The sequence below is a fragment of the Anser cygnoides genome, chromosome 36, assembly GCF_040182565.1.
Source record: "Anser cygnoides isolate HZ-2024a breed goose chromosome 36, Taihu_goose_T2T_genome, whole genome shotgun sequence".
NCBI lineage: Eukaryota > Metazoa > Chordata > Aves > Anseriformes > Anatidae > Anser > Anser cygnoides.
This window is the reverse complement of record NC_089908.1, coordinates 2,004,696-2,026,273: the sequence shown is the minus strand read 5'-3', so window position 1 is coordinate 2,026,273 and position 21,578 is coordinate 2,004,696. Positions and strand designations below refer to the sequence as shown.

The 21,578-nt window shown below is 45.3% G+C and overlaps 1 protein-coding gene across 5 annotated transcripts in view; it reads left to right on the top strand.

Annotated features, from left to right (window-relative positions):
- Positions 1–21,578, top strand: part of LOC125181524 (protein FAM219A) — a 157,351-nt gene that overhangs the window by 88,011 nt on the left and 47,762 nt on the right. For 3 of the 5 annotated variants that reach the window (XM_066986971.1, XM_066986970.1, XM_066986969.1), the window contains exon 2: positions 9,684–9,783. In XM_066986971.1, the coding sequence (XP_066843072.1) occupies positions 9,684–9,783 (100 nt within the window). Of the gene's footprint in view, positions 1–1,214; positions 4,463–9,683; positions 9,784–21,578 lie in introns of those variants that run through there. The other 2 variants (XM_066986968.1, XM_066986967.1) reach the window with 1 other exon arrangement.

Here is a 21,578-nt window from a genome sequence, read left to right as displayed (position 1 = left end):
CTTAAAAACGCTCTCCTCACGCTGTTAAATGGTGTCTGCTTGCCTTTATTTCAAACAGCTCCTGCCAAGCTGGGTTTACCTCAGTATTTGAGGCATGCTCTGGTCCTCGCTGAGGCTGCTGCGCTGTGTGAAAGATAACAGCGCTAAATATCTTCCCTTGCTCTCAAGGGACAGCCGGGGATGTGGCTGGCATTTTGCGTGCCACCAGCTCGAAGCTGAACGTGGTTAAACCCTAACCATGCTTGTCACTTCCCATCCACAGCCTCTGACAGCGCTGCGGCTGTCGAGCAACTCGCTGAGGCCTACCCCTGCTGCGGTGTCGGGCTGGCGTGCTGTCCCGGCCCTCTGCAGCCAGCAAACTGCAGTCCTGCAATAACCAGGGAAACGCAAGCCAGCCCAGTGCCACTGGCTTCAGTAGTGGAGGAGATGAGAGTTTCCCCTTCTCGGAATAAAAATAGGTTTTTCTTCAGAGATCTTAATTTTGTACTTTTTTTTTTTTTCAGGAATGGGAGGGAAAGAAGTATCTCTGCCCTTTGGAGGCAGAATAATTTATGAGCTGTGTCCATAAAAGTCAGCAATTTCCCTTTAAGTCGGCTCCTGTGCCTTCGTCTCGGCTTCCCAGATTAGTCACATAACGAGATATTTCTAATACAAACGTGTCAGGGGAGAGCCGAGCCAAACAGCGCTTTATCAGAGGAGAACCCGTATCCTCCGGCTGCTAATTAGTCACAGAGACACAGGTGTGGAGGTGAGGTGGACTCTTATTTTAGAAGCCTGTCCTGGTTCCAGTTAGGACAGAGTTAATTTTCCCTCATAGTAGCTGGTAGGGTGCTATGTTTTGGATTAGGATGAGAAGAGTGCTGATAACATGCTGATGTTTTAATTGTTGCAGAGCAGTGTTTACACCAGGCCAAGGACTTTTCGGCTTCTCGCTCTGTCCTGCCAGCGAGCAGGCTGGGGGTGCAGCAGGAGCTGGGAGGGGACAGACCCAGGACAGCTGACCCAAACTGGCCAAAGGGGTATTCCATACCATCTGGCGTCATGCTAAACAATATATAGGGGTGGCTGGCCGGGGTGGGGGGCCGGCTGCTCGGGGATAGGCTGGGCGTCGGTCAGCGGGTGGTGAGCAATTGCATTGTGCATCACTTGTTTTCTTACACATTATTATTGTTAATACTATTATCATTATCACTATTATTATTATTATTGTTCAGGCTCAGGTCGTTTAGAACGCAGACAGTCTTCTGCTAAGTCTGGGCATAGTGAAGACGAGGCTGGGCCATCAAAGGTGCAGGAGACTGAAGATGAGGATGAGGATGTCGAAAAATCAACAGTAACTACCCGAACCCTATACCAGCGTGAGCTACGAGATGTGCGAAAAGATTTTGGTCGCTGTATAGGCGAGCAGCTTGTCACCTGGCTGCTCCGGTGCTGGGACACGGGAGCCAATTATGTGGAATTAGAGGGCAAGGAAGCCAGGCGGCTGGGATCCCTTGCTAGGGACGCACGCATTGACAAAGCAATTGGAGATGGAGCACGATCTCGCAGCCTCTGGAGGCGTCTCCTGTCAGCTGTGCAGGAAAGGTATCCCTTCAAGGAAGAATTTGTATGTCTACCAGGCAAATGGACCACCATGGAGAAGGGAATTCAGTACCTGAGGGAATTGGCCGTACGGGAAGTAATTTATAAGGACCTAGACGACGCACAAACATCCGCAGATCCAGATGCAGTCCGGTGTACACTACCCATGTGGCGGAAGTTTGTACAGAGTGCACCATCATCATATGCCAGCTCATTGGCAATACTAGCCTGGAAAGCGGAGGAGAATCCCACAGTGAATGAAGTGACTAAAATACTCCGGCAGTACGAAGGAAATCTCTCCTCTTCCCTACAGGCCTGTGTCTCAGCTGTGGAGAAACTCTCTGAAGAGGTCCACCAACTTAAAGAGAATTTATCTTCCCCTCCACCTGAACGAACCAGTGTCCACCAGCTAAAAGAGAATGCTTTGGAGAAACTTTCTGAAAAGATCCACCAACTTGAAGAGAGATTATTTTCCTCCCCACCTGTACAAACCACTGTCTCAGCTATTAGGGGTAAACGTTCATCTATGCAAGGAAGACAATATGGTGGGCACACACACCGCGCCACCCTGTGGTTTTACCTACGTGACCATGGAGAGGACATGAGAAAATGGGATGGAAAATCTACTGCGACCCTAGAGGCACGGGTACGTGAATTGCAAAGGAAAACAAGTGGGAAAAAGGGATTCTCTGAAAAGTTTGCTGCTCCAACTTCCAGCAGGCAGTCCTTTAGACACAGAAACGAAGATTCTGACCAGGACTAGAGGGGCCCTGCCTCCAGCCAGGGGGAGGAAAGGGACAATCGAGTTTATTGGACTGTGTGGATTCGATGGCCTGGCACGTCAGACGCACAGAAGTATAAGGCTTTGGTAGACACCGGTGCACAGTGTACTGTAATGCCATCAAGCTATAAAGGGCCAGAGCCCATCTGTATTTATGGTGTGACGGGGGGATCCCAGCAGTTAACTGTATTGGAGGCTGAAGTGAGTCTAACCGGTAATGAGTGGCAAAAGCACCGTGTTGTGACTGGCCCAGATGCTCCGTGCATCCTTGGCATAGACATCTTGGCATCTTAGAAGAGGATATTTCAAGGACCCAAAAGGGTTCCGCTGGGCTTTTGGCATAGCTGCCTTGGAGACAGAGGACATTAAACAGTTGTCTACCTTGCCTGGTCTCTCAGAGGACCCTTCTGTTGTGGGGTTGCTGAGGGTTGAAGAATAGCAGGTGCCAGTCTCTACCACAACTGTGCACCGGCGGCAATATCGCACCAACCGAGACTCCCTGAGTCCCATCCATAAGCTAATTCGTCAACTGGAGAGCCAAGGAGTGATCAGCAAGACTCATTCACCTTTTAATAGCCCCATATGGCCAGTGCGAAAGTCTAATGGTGAGTGGAGACTAACAGTGGACTATCGTGGCCTGAACGAAGTCACGCCACCACTGAGTGCTGCAGTGCCGGACATGCTAGAACTCCAGTATGAACTGGAATCAAAGGCAGCCAAGTGGTATGCCACAATTGATATCACTAATGCATTTTTCTCCATCCCTCTAGCAGCACAGTGCAGGCCACAGTTTGCTTTCACTTGGAGGGGAGTCCAATATACTTGGAATCGGCTGCCCCAGGGGTGGAAACACAGCCCTACCATTTGCCATGGACTGATCCAGTCTGCGCTGGAGCAGGGGGAAGCTCCTGAACACCTGCAGTACATGGATGGCATCATTGTGTGGGGTGACACAGCAGAGGAAGTTTTCGAGAAAGGGAAGAAAATAGTCCAAATCCTTCTGAAGGCTGGTTTTGCCATAAAACAAAATAAAGTTAAAGGACCTACACGAGAAATCCAGTTTTTAGGAATAAAATGGCAAGATGGACGTCGTCAAATCCCAATGGATGTGATCAACAAAATAACAGCTATGTCTCCACCAACTAGCAAAAAAGAAACACAAACTTTCCTAGGTGTCGTGGGGTTTTGGAGAATGCATATTCCAAATTACAGTCTGATTGTAAACCCGCTCTACCAAGTAACCCGTAAGAAGAATGCTTTTGAATGGGGCCCTGAGCAACGACAAGCCTTTGAACAAATTAAGCAGGAAATAGTTCATGCAGTAGCCCTCGGGCCAGTCCGAACAGGACCAGATGTAAAGAATGTGCTCTACACCGCAGCCGGGGAGAATGGTCCCACCTGGAGCCTCTGGCAGAAAGAACCTGGGGAAACTCGAGGTCGACCCCTGGGGTTTTGGAGTCGGGGATACAGAGGATCTGAGGCCCGCTATACTCCAACTGAAAAGGAGATATTGGCAGCATATGAAGGAGTTCGATCTGCTTCGGAAGTGGTCGGTACTGAAGCGCAGCTCCTCCTGGCACCCCGACTGCCGGTACTAGGCTGGATGTTCAAAGGAAGGGTCCCCTCTACACATCATGCAACTGATGCCACATGGAGCAAGTGGGTTGCACTGATGACTCAGCGGGCTCGAATAGGAAACCCCAGTCGTCCAGGAATCTTGGAGGTGATTATGGACTGGCCAGAAGGCAAATACTTTGGGATATCATCAGAGGAGGAGGTGGTCCGTGCTGAAGAAGCCCCACTGTACAACAAGCTACCGGAAAATGAGAAGAAATATGCCTTGTTCACTGACAGGTCCTGTCGTATTGTGGGAAAGCATCGGAGATGGAAAGCTGCTGTATGGAGTCCTACACGACGAGTTGCAGAAGCTGCTGAGGGAGAAGGTGAATCGAGTCAGTTTGCAGAAGTGAAAGCCATTCAGCCGGCTTTAGACATTGCTGAACGAGAAAAGTGGCCAGTTCTCTATCTCTATACTGATTCATGGATGGTAGCAAATGCCCTGTGGGGGTGGTTACAGCAATGGAAGAAGAACAACTGGCAGCGCAGGGGCAAGCCCATCTGGGCTGCTGCATTGTGGCAAGATATTGCTGCCCAGGTAGAGAACCTGGTTGTAAAGGTACGCCATGTAGATGCTCATGTGCCCAAGAATCGGGCTACTGAAGAACATCAAAACAACCAGCAGGTGGATCAGGCTGCTAAGATTGAAGTGGCTCAGGTGGACCTGGACTGGCAACATAAAGGTGAATTATTTATAGCCCGATGGGCCCATGACACCTCAGGCCATCAAGGTAGAGATGCAACATACAGATGGGCTCGTGATCGAGGGGTGGACCTGACCATGGACACTATAGCACAGGTTATTCATGACTGTGAAACATGTGCTGCAATCAAGCAAGCCAAACGGTCAAAGCCTCTTTGGTATGGAGGACGATGGCTGAAATATAAAGATGGAGAGGCCTGGCAGATTGATTACATCACACTCCCTCAAACCCACAACGGCAAGCGCCACGTACTTACAATGGTGGAAGCAACCACCGGATGGCTGGAAACATATCCTGTGCCCCATGCCACCGCCCGGAACACTATCCTGGGCCTAGAAAAGCAAGTCCTATGGCGACATGGCACCCCAGAAAGAATTGAGTCAGACAATGGGACTCATTTCCGAAACAACCTGATAGACACTTGGGCCAAAGAACATGGTATTGAGTGGGTGTATCACATCCCCTGTCATGCACCAGCCTCCGGGAAAGTTGAACGATACAATGGACTGTTAAAGACTACACTGAAAGCAATGGGTGCTGGGACATTCAAAAATTGGGATACACATTTGGCAAAGGCCACCTGGTTAGTCAATACCAGGGGATCTGCCAACCGAGCTGGACCTGCCCAATCAAACCTGTTACGCACTGTAGAAGGGGATAAAGTTCCTGTAGTGCACGTAAGAAACATGCTGGGTAAAACAGTCTGGGCTACTCCTGCCTCAGGAAAAGGCAAACCCATTCGTGGAATTGCTTTTGCTCAGGGACCTGGATGCACTTGGTGGGTAATGCAAAAGAATGGGGAGGTCCGGTGTGTACCTCAAGGGGATTTGATACTGGGTGAGAATAGCCCATGAGTTGAATTGTAGTATGTTAATTATTATATAATACTGTATGTCATCACTACCATGATTGCTATATATCATAGATGAAAATGGTGATTAATTAGAATGTATTGGAAAGAGTGTAACCTGAGCATGACATAAATGGTATGGAATAAGGAGTGGATATCTGTCCTGGTTCCAGTTAGGACAGAGTTAATTTTCCCTCATAGTAGCTGGTAGGGTGCTATGTTTTGGATTAGGATGAGAAGAGCGCTGATAACATGCTGATGTTTTAATTGTTGCAGAGCAGTGTTTACACCGGGCCAAGGACTTTTCGGCTTCTCGCTCTGTCCTGCCAGCGAGCAGGCTGGGGGTGCAGCAGGAGCTGGGAGGGGACAGACCCAGGACAGCTGACCCAAACTGGCCAAAGGGGTATTCCATACCATCTGACGTCATGCTAAACAATATATAGGGGTGGCTGGCCGGGGTGGGGGGGCCGGCTGCTCGGGGATAGGCTGGGCATCGGTCAGCGGGTGGTGAGCAATTGCATTGTGCATCACTTGTTTTCTTACACATTATTATTATTAATACTATTATCATTATCACTATTATTATTATTATTGTTATTATTATATTCCTGTCTTAATAAACTGTCTTTATCTCAACTCACCGGCTTCACTTTCCCGTTTCTCTCCCCCATCCCAGAGAGGGAGGGGGGAGGGTGAGCGAACGGCTGTGTGGTGTTTAGCTGCCAGCCGGGTTAAACCACAACAGTTGAGTAAATATTTCTCTGGGTAGATTTGCTACAGAGAGAGAAATGTGTGCATTCATGATGCACAGAGGCAAGGCTGCAGCCCTAGCTGAACCACAGGAATGCTGTTGTGCTTGTGCTTGTCTGGAGCCCTGTGCGTTGCTGCAGAACCATGGTTATGCCAGTGCCACGGACAAGACACACTAGTGCTGGGGGTGCTGTCCCTGGCCCAGCTCGGTGTCCTTCTGGTTCAGTTTTGCAATTCAGAGGGAGCAGGCCTGGCCCGTGCACCGCAGCGGTGGTTGCTCAGGCTCAGCTGTTGCTGCATAGGCCCTTTGTGCCCGTCATGAGTGCTGTGCGGCAGGAGTGTGTGCCCAAGTGTGTCTGATGTAGCAGTGAGGTGTGCTGAGGCAGAAGGGCAACATTTTAGGCCTTAGAAATGATTTCCTGGCATAGACTAGTCAGATGAAAGGTCTCACCTACCCCTTCATTGTGTCCCCATGAGCACGAGAACAGGGTGAGTCCCCGGTGTTACCTCCCTGGTTCACTCTCTCCAGAGATCTGTGCCTCTAGGGCTGCCTAAGCTCACAGCAGAACTTTAGTATTTGATAATCTTCATGGATATCCCTTCCATGCATTTATCTCGCCCTTTTCTCAGCCCCTTTTAGCATCCTCAGTAGCCTGTCACCTGTTGTATGGAGAAGTACTGAGTTTGTTTCCAGCTGCTGCATGTTAACTGCCATTTGATAGCCCTTTCTTGTAGAAAATAAAGGCTGGCTGATCCCTATTCACCTTCTCATCCCACTCTGGATCATTTAAACTTCTCCCAGATCCCCCATCCATTGTCTCTTCCTGGCTGAAGAGTCCTGGTCTGTGTTGTTCTGGTCATCTCATGGAACCTGTCATCCAGGATCTCTTCCTTGAGTGACAGAAGCTAGCTGCAGCTCACCATTTTCATTTGTGAAGTTGGGATTTTTTTTTTCTTCTGTCTGCCACTTTTATCTTCATTTAATTTCAACTGTTGTATTTTTACCATTCAGCTGCCGTACTTTGTCATTCAGTGTGGTTATTAAAAATCTGGTATTTTTTGTCACAAAAGTAGGATTTCTAACCTAAAATCCATGTGATTTATTATTCATGCCTAATCATGTTCTCCTGGATACTGGCTTGGTTGTCTGCAACTTACTGTAACCTTTCTCACCGTATTATTAAACTGCTGCTGCGCTACTCTGGCAGTGGCTACGTTTTAGAGGAAGGTTCAGCATTATCTATTTTGTGTCATTGAATGCAGAGTCTTGTAAGCACTATCCATTTTAAGTGCTGTCAAAGAACGTCTACTGGACAGTGCAAGGGAGCAGAATTTTGATAAAATAATCCTGCATGTGTTATTTGACCAGTTCCTATTAAGACACAGCCTAATTCAAGAAACATATTTTATCTCTTAAACACAGTGTATTAAAAAGAGCTAAAGAATTAAAAAGAGCAAAGAGAAGGCAGGCACTGGGGGTGGAAGGGATGGTGGTTCACAGACTCGCCAAGTGCTGAGGTGGGCAGGACCTCTGGATGCCATCTGGTCCAACCCCTGCCCAAGCAGGGACACCCAGAGCAGGGTGCCCAGGACCAGTCCAGGTGGATTTTGAAGATCCCAAAGAGGGAGACCCCACAGCCTCTCTGTGCCACCTGTGCCAGTGCTCTGTTGCCTGTACAGCACAGCAGTGCTTCCTGGTGGTCAGGGGGAACCTCCCGTGCTCCAGTTTGTGCCCATGACCTCTTGTCCTGGCACTGGGCGCCACTGGGAAGAGCCTGGATCCGTCCTCTTTGCACCCTCCCTTCAGGCATTTCTAGACATTGGTGAGATCCCCCCCTGAGCCGCCTCTTGTCCCCCCTGAACAGCCCCAGCTCTCTCAGCCTCTCCTCACAGGAGAGGTGCTCCAGCACCTTGATCGTCGTGGTGGCCCTCTGTTGGACTCTCTCCAGTGTGTCCATGTCTCTCTTGTACTGAGGGGCCTGGAACTGGACCCAGCACTGCAGGTGCAGCCTCCCCAGTGCTAAGTAGAGGGGAAGGAGCATATCTGTTGACCTGCTGGCAATGCTTTGCCTAATGCAGCCAAGAATGCTGTTACCCTTCTACTCTTCATTGCTGACTCACCTTCAACTTGGTGTCCTTGGTGTCCTGTCAACTTGACTCCTCGGTCCTTTTCTGCAGAGCTTACTGACTGAAGGAGAACTCACTGAGCTCACAGACATTTCTTTCTGAGACAGAAGAGCAACAGTCCCTTGCTTTGAAACTCACTAACTGGCTTGCATTGCATACAGGTGTCAGTGCCAAATCATGGGTTGCATTTTTACTAGAAAATCTGTAAAAATCTCCAGAAACTGAGAGATGGACAATATTAATTAGCTAGTTTGGAGTGGTATTTATCGATATTTAGTTTCTCACGATTTGTTCTATTTCTACAAAGTGATGGTTTCTTCAGATATTGGACTTAATGCTGGATGTTTGTTTTCCCTGTGCAGCTGTACCTATTATAAATCAGAATTCATATACCCATATTTGCATATATACATATGCATGTTCAATTTAGTTTCTAGCTGGGAAGAAGTGAACACATTGGAAAATCAGTGGTGCTAAATAGAGATAAGTCCAACAGGTTTGAAATTTGACGTGAAAGGATTTTAAATACTTTCATCAGTGCTGGAGCCAAGTGAATTGGTAACTTGTCTCTGTATGAATGCTCTGATGCACTGTAACACTGAGTACAGCGCTACCTGGATTAGGTTGTCTGCGAGTGGACATGATGGAGCAGATTTAAGTTTTGGGAGCTTTTGTTTTAGGGGGATTCCAGTGAAAGTTGCTGTGCTGACAGATACTGAAATTAAATCTTCCCATTTAGCCGCAAAATAGGTCCAGTATGGGAAATACAGGCTTCTTCAGTCTTCTCCAAGATGGACCGGAGATTGAATTCACCTTTTCATTTGGTCTTAATTCCTTTTGAGCTAGACTTACACAGCTGGTCACGAGCTTTTTAGTTTTAATCATGAGGTTGACTGATCCACTTAGAACTCAGTTGAAACTGTAGTGTGTTTCATACGACACACCAAAGAGTCATCATATGAAAATGGCTTGGGACTATTGCCAGCCCAGGCTGAATTTGATCTGGTGACCCACCCTCCATATTATATTCCCGATATCATCTATCATGTGTCTGATGTTGAAATCTGGCATTTCCAGAGATACTTTAAACATACTAAACATGCTTCTAGAGTTCTGTGATTTTCCCCTAGGTTTCAGCCATTTGAAACACCAGCATAGTCTCTGCTCCCTCTGAACGCAGGTGGGGATGGACTCACCTAATAGTCAGTTAGAGAAGTGACTGCATAACTTTTAGCTAAACCGTTCTGTTCTGTTTCATTTTCTATCTCCACAGGATCCAACAGCTGCATCTATTTCGGACAGAGATTGTGATACGAGAGAGGGAGAGACTGTAGCCATGAACTATAAGCCGCCCCCACTCCAAGTGAAATTAGGTGAGTCTTTGCTGATGAAGAATGAGAAGGCTGAATCTAGGGTCTGTAATATGTTGAGGTGCTAGTGGGATCATAAGCAGATCTCCATTTGTATGACTGAATGTGCCAGCTCAGCTCAGAAATCTCACAGAGCAGTTTATCAGTGTGATTCCACTGCTCAGGGAACTGACCTACAAACGTTGAAGGACACTTTGTCTTGGGCTGTGGTAGAGGTCTTTTTCAAAAGGAAGGCATAGCTTTTTAAACTCACAGAATTTCATCAAGCTAAGATTAAGGCTTGGCCAGAAAAAGAATGAAGATAATATAGAGGGACTGTAAAAAGAAGAGGACAGGATGACTGCAAACAAAAGGGAGAGGAACAGAGACTTGGACCATTACCAGGAAAAGACATAGCTGTGTTGTGAGGTGGAGGGACTGTAGGTTTGTAATAGTTCACAAAGAAATGCTCATGCTATTTCTGAGCAGTATTTCTGAAGTTCTGGAAGCAGCAGCATATATTAGCACAATACACTGCTTCCTCACAAAGATGATGCTTACAAGAGGACAGCAATCCACACATTGCCATCCTGCTTCCAAAACCTGAGCTGCTGTTGTGCCATACAGACTCAAGACCCTGACAAAGGACATGTCAAAGGAATAGTGTGCTTTTTGCTTAGAGCATGGGTAAAAAATGGTCTGGAAAATTTCCAGATAGGAGCAGAAAGCAGTCCATAGTTGTCCTTCGCATCAGAATAAATGACATTGATGGGATACTGCTAGAGCTGATTGAGGTTGACTGTGCTATGTCAGGGAAGGCTCTGAAAAAAAGTGGATGCCCAGATGTTCAGTGGCATAGCTCCGGACCCTACCAAATAAATGACAGGGAAGGTCAGCAGACAGATAAAGTCTGAACAAGATTTGGGAAAGTGTGAGCATTGTTATGTGGTTATGAAGAGATCTTGTCAATAGGTAGGTTTAACCCAAGGACCTGCAGTACTACTGCAAACAGTGGTGTTGGCTTCATTGGTAAGAGAAGCTTTAAAGAAACACTCAGAAAAGGCTGGAAGCACTTGTGCAGTCTCAAGGCTCTGATGGAGTATATGAGAGATTGAATAATAGACAAATCTGGTCATTGCAGTGCATAAAGGAATTTTGTAGACTAGGTCCATGGACAGCAAAGTGAAAGAAAGTAGTTGAATAGTGATCTTGAAGAAAGAGTGACTAGGGAGGAAAAGACAAAGTTGTATGTGCAAATGCAGCAAGGTTATGCAGCAAAGTGGAAGACCTTGAACTATTGATAGAGGATATGAGCAAGTGCATTGGGACAGTAGATCTGCCCTGCAATAGCAATCATAAGTACTCTAAAACCGGCAGCTGCCTTTCAGGAAAAGGCAGAAAGCAGTGTTAATGACAGCTCAACTCACAGTTTGGTAAAAGATAATCACTGCCAGCATGCCATATGCCATCAGGTTCCTTTTTCACTACCTAAAGAGTTCTGTAATGTTATTAGAGAGGTAATTACTACTGCAGTAGTTTTGGATAATTTAACATCAGGAATTAGGTTGGAGAGCAATTGATACTATTATTGGGAGGTCCGAGACATTCTTGTATTTCTAGACAATAAAGATATCCTCCAGAGATTCACTAATGTGACAGAAAATGGTGCTATTCTATACTTGGCTTTGGTAACACATGAGGACATCATAGAAGATCTGATCATCAAAAATAGATTTGGATTCAGAGATAATAAGTTCAATTCATGCAAATTAAATGTAAAGGTAATTTAAAATAGATCTATAACAAATTTCAGTTTTATGAAGTGAGTGCATAAGCAGGGACAGTGAATTGAGAACCCCGGGAACTACATTAGGTAGTGGTGAAGGAGAAACTGTCAGAAGAAAGGAGATTGTTAATGGACTTCTCCAACAGTCATTTCTTTTAGAAGTTCATTAATGACAAAGGGACAAAAAGCAGGAGGGAGTTGGCTAAGAAAGGAGGGAGACATCAGTACAACAAAGACTCAGAAATACCACAGAGAAAAGGCATAAAAACTGAAATAATAGAAATGAGAAAAATATGACAGGAGCAACTCAATCTGCTGTAAATTGGAGTTTACCAACTGGAAGTGACTAAGGAAGAGGAAGCCTGATATGATTGCAAGATAAGCAATTGTTAAAATGGACTAATACATAAAAATATGCCATAGTCATACCTTTGCAGTTTCCCAGCTTTTTTCCAAACATACAGATAGAGCAGAATGATTAGTTCTTCTGCCAAAACTTCTGCTTTATCATGTAGGGAAAATTTTATTCCATTTGGCCACTGCTGAATGATATTATCCACCATTAAAGTGGGAAAGGTAGATATTAGAAGAGTCAGTATCACTTTTTCCAGTAGATAAAGGTGTATCATTGCTATTGTGAAAGGCCAGGGTAAGATGTTTGCAATGCAGTGTAGCAATCTCATCTCTTCAGTTCCACCAATAAGAATTTAGTGTGGGCTAGGCGTAGATGAGAACTACATAAGACATGGGATTTGAAAGCCTGTCATATAACAGAAAACTAAAAGAGGTTAGCATATTGAACCTGGTAAAACCAGGATGGAGAAAGGATTTGCTTGCCATATATAAATCTTTCAGGAAGTAAATATCAGGAACAAAAAAAGAAATATTTGACGTAATAAATGGTGTCAACATTGGAAAAGTTAAGCATAAATTGTGAGGGGTATATTACATCTGGAAATTAAAGCATGCTTAACCATGAAAGCAGGGACAGGCTCAACTGGCGTCTTCTGGGAATAACAGAAAACATCCAAAACTTGTATTATGTTAGAGCTCCACAGAGTTATAGAAGAACGCAGCCTCCAGGACCTGCTAGTGCTCCTGCCTAGTGAATGCTCGGTGCTGACCACACTGTGCTTATGAAGATCATAGTTAGTGAAATCTACCTGCTTAGGAGGAATTGTCCAACAACGCTGACAAGCACGTTCCTGCCCAGGCTCCAGAGAAAAGTCTGCTCAAAAACCTCCTCTCCCTGTGGATACAGTGTGCCTCTTTAATTAGGTGAACGCATATCTAGCGGTATTTGGATTGACTCTCTACTCTTAGCCATACTCTGATGAGTGCTAGGTTACCTGGGCCAAAACGAGACTGATGGTATTGTCTGCAGCCAGTGTAACATGCTTTTAATCCACATCAGTCAGCTCCTGCTGCTGTCGTTCTTAAAATCTGCCCGACCTTTGCAATTTTCAAGCAGCGTAATGTCTCACATCTCCCAGCTCTGGCTCCTTTTCTTCCAACTCAATCTTTAGTCTCTTCTGCATTAAACTCATCGGGATTTGGACTGCTTTTTAATCCCTTTAAGCCTAGACAAAGTTAAGGTAGTACATAAATGTTTAATAGCTTACCTGGCAGAGCCATTGTTGGGGATGGTAGTGACTAGGGTTTTAATCCTATTGCAAGTTTTCTGTATGGATAGTGGCATTTTTCACTGTTAAATCAGAATCAGTTGTTCAAATATCAAATGCTCTGACGGAAGGTTGATAAATGTCATTTTATACTCTGTGAAGATTCATATATAAATCTGTCATATGTGCTTGTGTCCTGGTTCCAGTTAGGACAGAGTTAAGTAGCTCATAGTAGCTGGTAGGGTGCTATGTTTTGGATTAGGATGAGAAGAGCGCTGATAACATGCTGATGTTTTAATTGTTGCAGAGCAGTGTTTACACCGGGCCAAGGACTTTTCGGCTTCTCGCTCTGTCCTGCCAGCGAGCAGGCTGGGGGTGCAGCAGGAGCTGGGAGGGGACAGACCCAGGACAGCTGACCCAAACTGGCCAAAGGGGTATTCCATACCATCTGACGTCATGCTAAACAATATATAGGGGTGGCTGGCCGGGGTGGGGGGGCCGGCTGCTCGGGGATAGGCTGGGCATCGGTCAGCGGGTGGTGAGCAATTGCATTGTGCATCACTTGTTTCGTACACATTATTATTATGAATACTATTATCATTATCACTATTATTATTATTATTGTTATTATTATATTCCTTATATTCCTTATATTATTATATTCCTGTCTTAATAAACTGTCTTTATCTCAACTCACCGGCTTCACTTTCCCGTTTCTCTCCCCCATCCCAGAGAGGGAGGGGGGAGGGTGAGCGAACTGCTGTGTGGTGTTTAGCTGCCAGCCTGGTTAAACCACAACAGCTTGCTGGAAGCTTGGTTTAAATGAGCTCAATTAAATAGCAACCCAGCATGCATACAAGTTTTGCTTCCAGAGCCCACAGTGATTGAAGGCGACAGAAAGTGTGCTGTGCTGCATGCTCCGAACTCAGATTTATCCTGCTGCTTGAATGTCCTTTCTATGGTTGTTTCTCTGCCCCATAAGTAAATACATGGCATTACCACATGTTTGTTTGGGGGTCAGTTAGATACAAGAAAATCTTCACAGGTGGCTTTTATTTCTAGTAAGTTCCTAAAGATTACACCTGGTTTGTAAGCAGAATAGTAAAGTATTTAGCTTGTTGCTGGTACCACATCTAAAAAGAGACAAACTTCACATCAAGGGAAAGTAACTTCTCCTGCCTCATGTAATTCATCATCTTAAGACTTACAGATATTCTATCCATATTAATTATGTACTCCTTACTTTCCTAACACTCCCACTTTGTCTTTCTCTTGAAGTTTCAGGACTCAGCCATGCTTCTTTCTTGCCTGCAAATCACTTGATAAGGAGGCTCCCGACAGCACTGGGGGGGTTGGGTGTCCATTAGTGCTGGGAGATGTCTCCAGCACATCCTTATTAGGAGGCATATCCAGATGGAACACATACCACAAGCCTTTGGAAAACAGAAGAGAGTCGTGATAAGGAGAGGAAGGAACAGAATAATCCCTAAATGTAAACCTCAGGGGCTCCATATCCACTGGAAGGTAACAGATCCCCATGGGATCCCCACAAGATGACATATTATTTTAATGAAGTTTATGCCATCTGTTTTTCTATTTTGCATTTTTAATTTCACTTCTTTGCGCTGAAATCCCCATCCAGACAGCCTGTCTGTCTTACCTAGCAGTCAGTGATGTGACAGTTTGCGTTAAAACAAAATAGGCAGTGTGGCAATAGGTTGCAGCACAGGCTACAGTGGTGATGAGGGACTGTGGCAGTGGCATCTTTATCAACACATCCATCACGCCAGGAGCTTGGCAGTAAATCCCCCACATCCCTGTCTGCAAGATGAACATACGAGAGAGAGACAGACAGACAGAGCGACTCATAGCAGCATCCCTCTGAGACCTGCTTCCTTTTCTTACTCAGTGTCCGTGACTAGCATGCAGGCTGGCTTCAATGTAGGCTTTCATGCAATCTCAACTGTTGTAGAGGGAAGGAAAACTGCAGTGTCCAAGGCATGACACCTGGCCAGTACACTTAATGTGCTGGAGGGAGATACTCCACCCCAGAAAGGGCTCGCTGACTGTAACTGGCTTCAGGCAAGCAAAGTAACAAGGGCTGATGATGGGTATGAAAAATCAAGCTGCCATTAGGGAGTTTTGATTGTTTTGTGGAAAATTAGAGAGGCTCTCCTTGGACATGGTTCTTGAAAAAGGATAAATCTTCTCCATTTATGAAAATACATGCTTTATGGGCTATATTCAGAAGAGGCTCAAATGTTGCAGCCAATACCTTTCTTCCCAGCCTTTTGACCTCCTAATTATTCTCTGTGGGCTCGCTCTTCTAGACACCCATCAGGGATGCAGTGCACCTGATGTCAGCACTTCCTTGCTGTCTTTAGTTTAGCTAGGTTCTGGAGCAGTTTCTTAACTGCTTCTTTATAAAGTTGCCAGTCAGCTAATGGGGAAAGGTGGGTATTTTTGGAGGGCTCTGGTGGGATCTTGTCTGCTTAGATGTAAGCACCTTCTCTCCTTAAACTAGGTAGAGAAATATGGCACTGCTTTTGGAAGATTGCTCAGTGGGGTGCCTAACTGTATGTGATCAGCAAATGTCTAATCTAGCACACTGGATCCCACCTTAGGACTGAGTGAGCTACATGCAGATGAAGTCCCAAAAGGAAGCCTATTTCATATTGATGCTGGCTTGAAAATATTTGTGGTTTTTATTTTAGATTTTGTTTGCAAAGCTTCTTGTAAAAAGTGACCTGAATTGCAAATGTAGCAGATAATTTTCCCACTTTCCTATCTACAGTTTTGTTCCTCTCCCAGCTCAGATCTCATGCTGGTATTTATCTAAGTACCAAAAAAGCCACAGTGGCTGGTACTAGTCAGCCCCATAAGGAGAAGCACATGTCACAAATTTGCCTTTAATGTAAGTTGCTGTTGCTCAATTATATAATCTGCCAGCCTAACCAAAAACTTCCCTTGCTTCAAGAGGCAGGAAGCTGTCCTACAGCTAACAGAGCAGAGCTATTTCATGAATTAATAGGGTACTAACACTTTGCTGGGGCCAGCTGCATTGTAGGATGTTGCTTTTTTTCTCCAGGAGACATTGCACAGATCATTCTTAGAGCAGGTCAGCCACAGTCCTGTTACTGTCAGGGAGGAAATTATGCTTTCCTGGAGCCTGGACCTATCGCTAGGGTGAGCATAAAAGCATCTTGAATCATCCTAGCCTGGCCTTTTGGCTTTCTGTATGACAAGAAGGAGATGAGAGCAACTGAGCAGCCATAGGGGGGCCTGAGTCAAGCAGGGTGAGGTGAAGGAAGGAGAAAAAGCTGTGCTCTGACACATAACCATAATGCTCTCCCTCCAAGGAGAGATGAGATCTCAGATTAGACCACCGAGGCTTTCTGTCTGCTTCTGTTTCTCTCTGTATCAGTCCCACCTCTCTATGATGTTGTTTATTTAAAAAAAAAAAGTGCTGATGTTAAAAAAAAAAAGCATATTTAAAGGATACATCAAATGTCCTGAAAGATACAAGAATTTGAGTAAAATTTTCACTTTTTTGCTCTATTATACATACCATACAGAATATGCTATGTACCATATCTCCTTTTAAGCTCAAAGCACTCTGCAGATATCCAATTAAGTTTTATATCACCCTGTTGTATGGTATAACCTTATAATACCTGTCAAATCCAGCAATAAGTATACAAAACATATTTGGATAATGAGGAAGAAATAGCAGGAAATAAAATATTTTTTCATCTATGCTGGAATAGAATAGAATAGTTCTGTTGGAAGGGAGCTTCAAAGATCTTCTTGTCCAACTGCCTGACTACTTCAGGGCTAACCAAAAGTTAAAGCCTTTTAATGAGGGCATTATCCAAATACCTTTTGAGGCAAATGCCACACTAGGGGTTGACCAGGATTATCCTTGAATTTTGCAAGAGGCTGTTGCAGGTCTTGCTTAAGCTGAGGGGCTTGCTGAGAGGATTGCTAAAAGGGAGCCCAGTGGTACCCAGCACTGGAGTGTGACATACGGAGACGTAACCAGGCTGTGAGGGAATGGGCCCAATCCCTACCTGTTGCTCATCGCTCCATCACTGGACTTCTCCATGTCTAAGATTTTACCTGATGGCAGGAGAGGATTTCATATCTCTGGCTTTCTCAGCCTCTAGCTGGGGACAGGGATTCTGCACAGAGACACCAATCACGTGTGTCCACTTCCAAGCACCAAATTATTTCTCCTGTGCTATTGTATTAATTCCTGCTTGTTAACAACATTCTCTGAAACCTCAGTCACTTAACTTGAATGATGTTCACTTACAGCAAGCAACTCTGGTAAGGGTGAAACGGCAACAGAAATCCTGTCCCAAGGAAATTCAGCATGTTGTTCCCTGGTGTGCTTGAGTTGGAAAAAACTAAGTGTTGTGGTTTAACCCGGCTGGCAGCTAAACACCACACAGCCGTTCGCTCACCCTCCCCCCTCCCTCTCTGGGATGGGGGAGAGAAACGGGAAAGTGAAGCCGGTGAGTTGAGATAAAGACAGTTTATTAAGACAGGAATATAATAATAACAATAATAATAATAATAGTGATAATGATAATAGTATTAATAATAATAATGTGTAAGAAAACAAGTGATGCACAATGCAATTGCTCACCACCCGCTGACCGATGCCCAGCCTATCCCCGAGCAGCCGGCCCCCCACCCCAGCCAGCCACCCCTATATATTGTTTAGCATGACGTCAGATGGTATGGAATACCCCTTTGGCCAGTTTGGGTCAGCTGTCCTGGGTCTGTCCCCTCCCAGCTCCTGCTGCACCCCCAGCCTGCTCGCTGGCAGGACAGAGCGAGAAGCCGAAAAGCCCTTGGCCTGGTGTAAACACTGCTCTGCAACAATTAAAACATCAGCATGTTATCAGCGCTCTTCTCATCCTAATCCAAAACATAGCACCCTACCAGCTACTATGAGGGAAAATTAACTCTGTCCTAACTGGAACCAGGACACTAAGGATCTAATTTATGGCTGGGCCCCATCTTAGTGGAGACTGGAGTGAACAAAGGAATCATCCACTTGGGGACAGAGGCTAACAGCACAAGCTTTGGTGTTGCCTCCTGCCTTCCAGCCTGCTGCTGTGCATTCGTGGCAGATATTAAATTGCCATACTGTCAGGGATGAGTAGTACTGGGAATATCAGTCAATGAGCTGAGAACTACAAAGCCCTCAGGGTTCAACATAACAAAATTCGTGTATTTCTGGTTGAAACTTTACAGATGGTCTCTAGCCCAGTAAAGGACAGGCTGCCTTTAACTCTCCATGTTGCCTCTGAAACTGATCTTTCAATGTGTAGTTATTTAACTCATGTGTAGCTATTGAACCACTCTCATAAGGTTGTGTATGGGTTCAGAACTTGTTCTAAAGCAGATCCACTGAAGAGACACAAAATGAACAGTGGAGTAACCTGTCCCAGTGCTGTTCAAAAGGATGCCTCACTCAGAGACCCCCTTCCAGTGCTGCTTTTGCCAGAGGTCAAGATGAAAAAGTGGCTCTGGGAGATGCCATCCCAAAGGGAGCAGGTATCAAGCTTCTTGTGCAGTCTGAATGGATTGGTACCTGTCTGCATCCTTGGCTTCTTTTCTGCATCATCTCTTCCCAGTCTGCTTCACAGCTTGTGACTTCTAAGTGTTTCAATACAGAAAGTAGAATAATAAGGGAAGGTTGTAGTAGACTGGACAAATCAATGCCATTAGTGTATCCTTTTGTCAGTACCTCAAGTACTGTACTATTCCCAGTTCTTCTGTAACAAGGCGATTAATGTTAATTAGGTACAGCAGCTGTTGTTCCTGGGAAGAAGCTCTGTAAGTAAATTAGGGAAACATTTTATTAAAAAGCTGTATCTCTTTAGCTAGGTCCCCAGGTTCCAGCTCTATTGACAAAACTGCAGATTTCCGTATCCATAACTGTTTGCTTGGTGACCTCAAATGACATCGTTACCTTAAGTGCACAAAGCCATTTATTTTCCTCCCTTGGGAGCACCCATTTCCTTGAACACAGTCTGTATGTTGGGGGGGGGGGGTGAGGGGGGATGAGTAATGTGGAAGCCAGAGTGCAGTGGCAATATAGCACTGCTATTGATTTTCTTCATGAAGACAGAAGTGCAGCCTACCACTCGGAGGTCTCCTGGGGCTGGGAGGAATTTATTTAAACATTATTTCATATGTTATTACTCTTACCATTTGTAAGAGAAATTGTGTACACAGATTTATTGCAGCATCCTTCCTGTAGGATATCTCCAGGCTGTTTGGAAGGGAATGAGAGTGAACAGCTGCATCACGTTAAGGGCAGCAGGGCTGTCTGCAGACAGAGTGGCAAAGACGAGGGCAGAAAAACAGATGTGACAGGCATGTTATTGAAGATTAGCTAGAGGAGAAATAGAGGATCAGAAAGGAAGAGGTGTGTGAGATGCTGTAGCTGACACAGGCACCAGTAAACAGTAAAGCCATTAAGAGAAACTGGAATCGAGCAACCCAGTGGGGTTCAGCAGAGATCTCTGGGCAGGAGGATGTGTGTAGGTAGATGAGACAGAGGGAAGGGAAGTACCAGTCAGCAAAGCCAGGAGCAAAGCAAAGTGTGGACAAATAAATACGAGCACGATGTGGCATGATTTACATTTACACTAAATGATCCTAGTCTTTCTGTCACTGCTGTTCAATTTGTTATGCCAGCCCACCAGGGTCTTACTGCCCCTCCCAGCCCTCCTCCATCATACGTGCACCTCTCCTGTGACAAGTCACTGCGTACCCACCTGCCTCACCAGCCGATAGACACACGTGCACTCACATCTTGTATCACACACAACAGTCTTGACTAACATGGCTTCAGATAAAAGGTCGTGTAGGAAGAGGCTATGAGCTAGCTGTATTATTCTGATGGGCAGGATTTGACCATCCTCTAGCCTCGGAGTTTTTATAGTATAAACATATGTGGTAGTCCAGGAAAGTGAGCTAATCCTGGAGATCTGCTTCTACACAAGTTATTTCACTTTGTAATCAGAATGTGCCAAAGCATCTGAATGGAGGTTTTGTGCTTGAAGCAGAAGACCAGAGCTGCAAATTACAGGTTCTCTTTTTTGCACTGCCCTGACCTGCCATAATCTGTCACAAATGTAAGAAGTAGCTCAGATCATGTCCTGCTTATTTCACTAGCAGTAGGTTGTGAGGTAAACAAATTAAGCAAATTACTGAGAATCTCTGATAGAAGGAGGGAAAAACACAGTAATTGAAGTAGTGATTAGAATAAAAACTACCCTGGCAGAACCTAACCACAGCAGTGAACACCCCAGCAGTGATAAGCCCATGGTCTGTTCAGAGGTCTCACTACATGCTGCATATTGCTGTCATCGCTGCTTTCTGCGAAGCAAATAGAGACCCCATTTAAAAGTGTGTTCACCCCCAAAGATGATGTGCACTTTGTTCCTGACATTAAAAAGACTAACATCAGCTGTGCTAACAAAGCTGCCCGCTCAGGTGCTGACACCTTCGACAGAGCCAACACAGGAAAGGGATGATAGGACTAAGTTTTCTGGCTTCACAGAGCCCCGTGTCCTCAAATGTAGGTTCCACCTGCTCCTCTGGCCCTCTGCAAAGAAACACTTCCCCCGGTCTGACTATTTTTATAATTCCTTCTAACATCTCTGCAGGTAGATGAGTTTCTGTGTAGCAGGCAAGGGAAGCAAGTAGAGCCCAGTGTAATTAATGTAAACTGGCTCCAGAACAGACCACGACATCCACAGACAAGGTTGGATGATGCTTTTTTTTTTTTAATTCTGTGTTTGATTTATTAATGATGAGCCTTAAACTGTACCTGACAGTTAATTGAATTTGTTCTGACTATTCAGTGGTGTGGGCTCTCCCTTTGTCTTCTCTGTGCTGCACACTCAGCTCTTAACTGGGAAAGGTTACTGCCTGCTTATTGAATGTTGGGGCTAAAGTGCTCTGTCCAGGGCTCTATTATGGAGAAATAACACATACTTTCTCAAAGGGAAGGGGCTTGTGCTGGTATAGGAATTCACTGCAATTCATGTTCTTTAACTGCTATCCTTATTCATGGAGGATGCTCACAGCACCCTGAAAACTTCTTGTCATTTCTCTGAAATCTTAAAGGATCCTTCAGAGACTCAGGAGAGTTTCCAATCTCAATGTGCTACAGTGGGAAAGCAGAATGGATGAGGATGTCATCAATATTTGTGTCCTGGCAATAGCAGGGTCCTTGTTAGGTGAGGGTACCCTAGTGGTCTTGGAAATGAACCTGAGCTGAACATTAACGGAGGAACATTCAAGGAGCCCTTCTGCCCTGAACCTGGGGACAGTCTGTCTTGTCTCCATTTACAGCAGCCAGCGTTGCACCAAGCTGTGCACAG